Consider the following 7,650-nt stretch of genomic DNA (forward strand, 5'->3'; position numbering starts at 1 on the left):
AAAAAGCATATGCATTGCTAAAAACTACCTTCACAGTGTTTAGGACCTAGGTCTATTCTTACAATATTCTTCTCCTGGATATTTATTTGACTCAGTGACTGCTTTATAGGAGTTGAGCTGAACTTTCTTCAGTGATTTAGGTTTACGGTGAATGTCTTTAAGGGGAATGATATTAACAGAAGAACAGGGATGAAGAAGGGAAACATTTGCTGAGCAGTTATTATGTACCTACATTCTTCCTTCATCCTCACAACTGACCTCTAATTTTTTCACATTGTAGATGCAATTACATCAGAGCACTTCGTGTAACTCTAGGATCCAGGCTTCTTCCCAACCCCAAAGCCCATTTTTCTTTTCACAAAACCAGTGTCTGTGTTAACATGTCATGTTGGTTTTACAAGCAAAAGGTTCCTATTGGATAAATGGGCAAAAATATCTGTTCCTTTCTTTCTGCCACTGGTGCAAACTTCCTGTATTACAGGCAACATCTTACTCCTCTGTCTCGGATGCCTTCTTTAAAATACGGACTACGTGATAAACAGTATAACCTGTAGTTTTTCAATAACTACTGACAGGATCAGCAGCCTATCTGTGTGAAGGACTCCTATAACGAGACTAGCTTTATAGTAGTTACTTCTCACGGACTGTACCCCAAAACCACCACCTGAAAAGAACACAAGAAGGAGTTGCAGGAGTTCTAGTTTACCTGTTCTGGCTCAAGGGCTATTTTAGTTTTAAACTTCTGGAAAATTTTATCTTCCTTGGATTCAAGTTTTGCCATGGAATCCAATTCTTCCTCAGGTGCTTCACCTGAAAAATATCAACACAACCGTTACAGCAATAGGACTAGTCCCCATGACTTGACATTTCCTACATGCTGAGGGCAGGAAATTTCAAACAACCAACTTAATGTTAAATCAGATAGTGAAAGCCAGATGTTCCCACAGGCTTTCCCTATTTTAATTCATTATAGTGTTTCAAGACCATCTGATTTTCCAGGTACCCCACTTTACTGGACAGGTTCCTAGTGAGTGCTTCTCTTTAAATCTTCAAATGAAAAGAATAGACCCAAGTCCTGGGTTTAAGACTTGTGCCCAGTAGATGACAGGACACCCAACAAATGCTGCACCTTTTATTTTCACTACTGCCCTTAAGCTGCCTGGAACTGCCCTGGTTCTTCATGTCTCACACATGTCTTTTCCCAGCTGGTACACTCATTCAGCCATCACTCACTCACTGTGGACCTACCAGCTTGTTCTCTGCACACTCCTCTCCTGGAATCCCAGCTGTCTGAACCCCTGCTGTTCGTAACAGGATTTAGTCTGTGTTACATGTACCACAGTATATTTTTGATATCACCTGAGTATGAACTATAAACCAGTAAGCTGATACTGTAAAGTCTGATTTACACTCTAAAACCCAATTTCGTGGTAGTTAAGAGTTCAAATTCTGGAGTCAACAACATGGGAGCTCAAACTGCAGTTCTAAAACTTTACCAACTTTGGTTACATGACCAAACAAGTTACCCAGAAAACCTCAAATTCCTCATTTCAAAATGAGGTACAGTTTCTAACTCACTGTACTGCCTTCAGGATTTCAATGAGATCATGCACACATAGCCCTTGATGCAGAATAAGTGCTGGATAAATGCTGGCTACTAATCCTTCGCTTAGCTTTCTGGCAGGCCTAGGCACTACATTAGCGTACCATCATCTAGATAACCTGTAAAATTGGGTATCTGAAATTAGCTGATGAAACATTTAAAGGGCCCCTGTCACCCGCCAAACACTATGCTAAGGGTCTCACATATTCTATATTGATCTGAGAAACAGATCTTGGATCTAGATGAACTTACCAAGTTTCCAGCATCCTGTGGAGGAGCCCTACCCAAATGACCACTTGGATACTTACCCTGACATGTCTTCATCAGAACCAGAATCTATCTGATATATATGCCACGGAGGAGAGGTACAGGAAGGATACTGTCAAATGACAGTGTTTGAAAATCATAGGCTACAGACTCCAAAGTGAGTTGACTTCCTGTCAGTACCTACCTCTCTTTTTGACATACTGAGCCTTCTCTTTCCAGCACTATATTTAATCACTTAATGAATAAAGTTTTAAAAGTGACTCCTTACCCATGCTCCCTGTAATTTCTGATTCATTTTCTTTTTCAACAACTTCAGATGTAATTTCATCTTCTGTTTCTATTACAATTTCAAATTCTGGAAAAAGGAAGCTGTGGTCTGGAATTGTTCTGTCCAAATAATCTGAAACAAGAAAAGGTAACTAGCATCATTACTAATCCTTTAGGTTTAAAGAGGATCCAATAATTTCCCATTTCTAAGCTATATTCTATGCAGTAACCCTAGTAAATTAATACACGTGGTTCCAGCAATTTAGGTCATAAATTAAACATCAAAATTAAAGCAAGTCTGGGGCATATCTGAGCAGGCAAGACCTCACAGCTCCTCTTTCATAGAGGTGTTCATGTTACCAGTTACTAAAATTTTGAGAAGTATAATACCTTCTCTAATCTTAACTTTTATCCTCAAAGCAAAAAACTTGGGTTGACAGATGCTTTGAAACTGAGCTAAGACTTAAAAAGAGTTGACTCACCTGATTGTGTACAAGCCTGCTTATGCCCAAATCTCCAGTCTAGAATCTGATGCTCCTTACTGCAGTAATGTGCCTTGTGACATCTGGAGCATGTTTTGGGGCCTAAACAGCCACAGACCCTGCAGAGATGAGCACCAGACTTGAGCTGGAGGCACACAGACTCTCCCGTCTCTGGAGGAGGATCCTCACAAGGTGGCTCATAGGAGTAAAAGTCATTTTTCCTGGGCAGCTGATTTCTAAAAACTAAGAGAAAATGAGAAATGTTGTAAATATTGTAAATAATACAGCAATCCAAATATTCGAGCCTCCAGTCCATACAGGACTGAAAAGACACTAAATTCTTAAAAAGAGAAATAGAAGGAACTTTTTTATTTCAGGGATCTTATTTTCTGAAAGGGGAGGAAAAAAAACGTGCACAAGCACAAGAAACTAGTTTGGTACCCACAACAACCTGAATTGGGTCTTTGAGCTTGTTCAAAATAATCAAATAGTGAGACTCACAGTTAAGTCACACTGACTGCAGAAATACGGAAACACTATGTGGGCCCAGCTTTCTAGAACACAATTTGTATTCTGCTGGTAAAAGCGCGCACTCTCCGTACCCACTGATCAACCCAGAAGCTGGGGCCCCGTAATGCGCCAGGAAGCGCGGCGGCCGGAGGCAGGGCGGAGCGGGCGCGGCGCGGGACCACCCCCCACTGGCCCCAGGCGCGGCGGCCGCTCACCGCGCAGGCCGGCGCAGCACGGCGGCGCCCGGCAGCAGAAGAGGAAGAGGCCGCGGTGGAAAGCGTCGGCACGGTCGGGCAGCGGCGCGTACAGCTGCAGCAGGAAGGCCAGCGGGCGGCCGCACAGCGCGCAGGCCAGCTCCTCGGGCCGCGGCAGCCCGGCCGCGCCCAGCCACGCCGGCCGGCCGCCCACCTTGCTTGGGAACTGCTCGCTGCGCAGCCGCCACGCCGGCGCCGCCTCCACGAAGCCCAGCTCAGCCGGCCCCGCACGGGCTGCCGCCATAGAGCGAGGGGAACCGGGCTCTCCTGTGGTTACACTTCGCGGCCGGAAGGCGGAAGTTGGCCACCGGAAGGCGCGCAGAACGGCGTTTGCAGGGGGGAGGAGGCGGGACTAAGGAAATGGCCGGACCTCAGCTCGCTGCAGGCGTCCCTAACTTCCGGTCCCGTGAGGTGGGGGCGGGGTTAGGGTTTAGGGGTTGGGGTTAGGAATTTACTGTAATGAGCCCGGAAGAGACGTGTGTATGTTCACCAACTCATTAACTGTGTCCTTAGTTTTGTTTTTTCCTCCTCTGCCTTTTGGACATGGCAGCCTTTGTCACATCAAACACTGAGAGGTTTATTTTTTTAAGTAAAAATTGCCAAAGAATTAAAATTCTAAATGCAACAAGTCTGAAACTTTGCACTCTCCAAAGGAGCCCTTGTCCCCTGCTCCTTTTCCTGCAGCCTCCTCCGCCTCGCACGTGGCACGTGGCGCCGACGTGGCACGTGGCGCCGAGGCTGCACGAAGCGCTGCTTGGTGGGCCGGGCCTGCGCCCCTTCTGCGCGGTGAGGATGTTATTGGCCGTTTTTTTGTTTAAGTCTCAGTGAGACGTGAGCAAATGTAGCTATGGCCCGGATGCTCCTATTTCCAGTAATTAGTTTATAGCAGAATAACATCTAACGTTTCCTTTCTTGTAAAACCTAAGAACAATCTCTTTCATCTTAGTGTTACCTCTGTGCTGTTATTTTGTTTCCCAAAGCACATGTTCATCATTCTTAGATTCTGAAGCAACTGAATTCAGTTCTGTTTTACTGAAGGGAAAATATGAGAATTTAAAAAAAATTTTTTTAAAGATTTTATTTATTTATTTGAGAGTGAGAGAGACAGAGCATTAGCAGGGGGAGGAGCAGAGGAGAGGGAGAAGCAGACTCCCTGCTGAGCAGGGAGCCTGACATGGGCTCAATCCCAGCACCCTGGGATCATGATCTGAGCTGAAGGCAGATGCTCAACCCACTGAGCCACCCAGGTGCCCCAAGAATGTTTATTTTAAAAAACTAAGTTCTTGAAATTGAGTAAGCCACATCCCTTATAAGATAGGGTATTTGTAGATGTGAATTGTGTTCTGAGGGAGAAAAACTAGTTTCTTCTCGGTCTGTTGAAGTCAGGAAACAGTGTGTAAAAGCGGATTGTTGAGGAACGTTCTGTTTCACTCCAGTGACAGCCTGCTCCAACTGAGTTTTACTCAACAAACATTTCTTTCCAGCAGTGGAGTCCCAGACTGCTTAGAGAATCCAGGGACTTTTTACACCTCAAGTCTGTGAAATACTGTTTTCTTTTGTGACACCCATAATCCAATTATATGAAGATGAGAATGCCAGAGACCCTCCTTCAAAACTGAAACCCATTTGGGAGATCTGTTTCAGTTCCTACTGTAGATCCCTCTGCTTTTTATTAATTACTGAACATTTTTTACTTGGAATCAATGTATTATGAATTCTAGCATATGTTTAGTGGACGAATGTTCAAATCTTTCTGTGTCCTTCTTTCCCCTAACTTACTGTCAGATCGGTTGTAGCCTATGGCTCAGCTTTAGTTCCTGTCTTTATTACAGTGGATCTGAAAACATCAGTTTTCATTTCAGGGATCAATACCACCTCCACTCCTCTCTCTTCCTAAGTCTCCAAGTGGATGTTTTTGGCCCTTGTGCCTCCTTCCCACCCCTCTGCTGAGGTACACATCTCCCCTCTGGACGTAATCTAGCAACCCCCAAACTGTTGTCTCAAGGCAATGGATTTTTTACGAGTCTTTATTTTGCTGAGGTTCAGCTGATGCCCCTGTGACTCACTTCATCGCCCCCTAGTAAAGGGAGCAAGCTGGCAGGTCAATTCCTATGAGTCAGAATATCTGCATTGAACAAGCCCAGGCAAGGATGAGTCATTTTGCTGCTGAACGCATGTGCTCCCGCACTGCCATTGGCGTCAGATTGCCTAGGCACTAGACTCTTCCACCTGCAGAAGGGAATTTACAGGGACCACTTAATAATTTTAGATCTATAAAGTGCAAAAGATATTTTCCCAAAACACTGAGGAGAAAATGAAGCTGAGCAGAACTGCACGGAGGTCACAACTATAGGACAGTCTCTCATTGTGTGCTCTTGGTGGGAATGGCTGGTTTATCCTTTGGAAGCCACCCAGAACAGGGACTCTTTGGGCCAAGTCTCCACCCATCCCTGGATGAAAAATTGTCATATTAGATATCCTCACCTTTGCTTAGGGTCTTTAGTGGTTTTGCTCAGCCATCACAGCTCCAAATGCTCAGCCAGACATTTGAATCTCCACAATACAAATTGGACCTTTCTTTTGGAGTCTAGTTTCTCATTATTCTCACTTGATATACCTTATTTGTTGGACAGTATCAGGGTCACGGTTGAGGGTCAGGGTCAGGGACAGGATCTGGGTCAGGATCTTGGTCTGGGTCCAGGTCAGCCTCACATTCTGGGTCAGAATCAAGGTCAGTGTTTAGATCAGGGCCTGGTTCTGGGTCAGGATCAGGGTCAGGGTCAGGGTTTTGCTTGATCATAAGTGGCCCCCTTCCCTGTCTTTGTCTCTTCTCTATTTTCCTCTCTCTCAGCCTCTAGGATGGACAGGACTGTCATGTCACATAAGCATCAGGAGATGGTCTGGGGAGCATAGTTTTTATACCCCTCAGTGTTGGGCTCTAAAAGCAGAGTAAAATGTGTGCCCTGGTCACTGACTATTTCAAATCCAACTCAACCAGCTTTGCGTAGTGGCAGTCTCGTAGCCAAAGAGGTTTATCTGAGGCACGATTATTGCTAATCAAATCCAACTCAACCCAAATCACGGGTTGTGGATGGCCTCAGAGGTCATGCAGGATCCTCCCGCCCTCCCACCTGGAAAGGGTGCTTCTGGCCCCACTCTGCCTGGGGATTCCTAGGTTCCAGCACAGGGCACTCGGTAGGTATGTGTGGATTTATATAGGATGAGGTGTGGTGGCCTACCAGCCCCTTTGTGCAGCTTTCTTGTGGGCTGGTGGTGCCCTCCTGGCACTGGCTGGATCCTTCATCCCATCCATGTGATCAGCAGTAGACAATGAAGTCTCAGACAGAACAGCCCTTGGCCTCCGACCATCCAGGCAGGCATCGGTGGTCCTCCAGGTCAGGCCAGTCTGGATCTTGACAACCTCCAGCCAGTTACTGAGCTGACTTTGCTCCTGGCAACATATCAGGTCCATGGACGGTGTAGACAGCTCCTTGGGATGTTTTCATTCCCAACGTCTGTGAGGTTGAGAAAAGTGCCTCCTCCTTCACAGCCTCTGAGCCTGCTAAGAGAGGTAATAATCCTCCAGATACAGAATGTGGCTCTGGCCACAGCAGCCAAACAGCAGACTGGCCCTGCAGTCCTTTGGCCTCCAGGTTATAATGTAAATATTTGAAATGCATACTTGTTAGGAATCAAGGATGTAGGAACAACTGTGTCTCCCAGGGGGCAGTATCTCACTGAGCCTGCGTGGTCTCAGAGAGCCTCATGCATGACCCAGGGTCTGTGGCCTTTGAACAGTGTGCCAAGTGTGGATTCCGTGCTGTGGAATAATCTTGAGCCTCCCACTGCTTCAATGAGCAATAATTTACTCACCAGCCTCACATTTGGTCTCTGCTCTTTGTAAAGGTGAGAGAAGAGATTGGAAAATGAGCCAGTGTGTTCTTTGGGGATGGGTGATTAATGGTGTGATTAATGTGTGACTCCTGGGCTCCCTCCTCCCAGGGACACAAGTGAGGTCTGTGTGCCTTCCAGTCTCTGGGATGTGAGGACCCAATGCCCAGGGCAGGAATTTCCCTTGAGTTTCCCACCAACAGCAAACTTGCTTTTTCAGCAAGTGGAAGAGTGTCTTGCCATCATGGGAGAACAGCAAGAACACTAGATGGGCGGCTGCAAGCCCCTGACCCTAAGAGACCTCTTCCTTCCTTGGGCTTCAAATTCCACAGCCGGGCAGTCAGCCACCAGTGATGTGGAATCTGCTGCCTTACCA

At 46.2% G+C, this 7,650-nt stretch overlaps 1 protein-coding gene and 1 pseudogene across 2 annotated transcripts in view; one reads left to right on the forward strand and one right to left on the reverse strand.

Annotated features, from left to right (window-relative positions):
• PDCD2 (programmed cell death 2) overlaps positions 1-3,691 on the reverse strand; it is a 6,262-nt gene extending 2,571 nt beyond the window's left edge. Inside the window, exons 1-4 of one of the 2 annotated variants that reach the window (XR_014148091.1) lie at positions 3,345-3,691; positions 2,620-2,862; positions 2,139-2,270; positions 26-810 (exon numbers count right to left, since the gene is read on the reverse strand). Coding sequence is in view for 1 of the 2 variants with exons in the window: in XM_081829347.1 (XP_081685473.1) it covers positions 707-810; positions 2,139-2,270; positions 2,620-2,862; positions 3,345-3,627 (762 nt within the window). In the remaining variant the exon portion in view is untranslated. The remainder of the gene's footprint in view (positions 1-25; positions 811-2,138; positions 2,271-2,619; positions 2,863-3,344) is intronic. The other variant, XM_081829347.1, reaches the window with a different exon arrangement.
• A 2,688-nt stretch (positions 3,692-6,379) lies between these two features.
• LOC145723200 (U4 spliceosomal RNA) lies at positions 6,380-6,488 on the forward strand (annotated as a pseudogene).
• The last annotated feature ends 1,162 nt before the right edge of the window (positions 6,489-7,650 follow it).

The sequence above is a fragment of the Leptonychotes weddellii genome, chromosome 8 (assembly GCF_054177405.1).
Source record: "Leptonychotes weddellii isolate Sample4059 chromosome 8, ASM5417740v2, whole genome shotgun sequence".
NCBI classification, from domain to species: domain Eukaryota; kingdom Metazoa; phylum Chordata; class Mammalia; order Carnivora; family Phocidae; genus Leptonychotes; species Leptonychotes weddellii.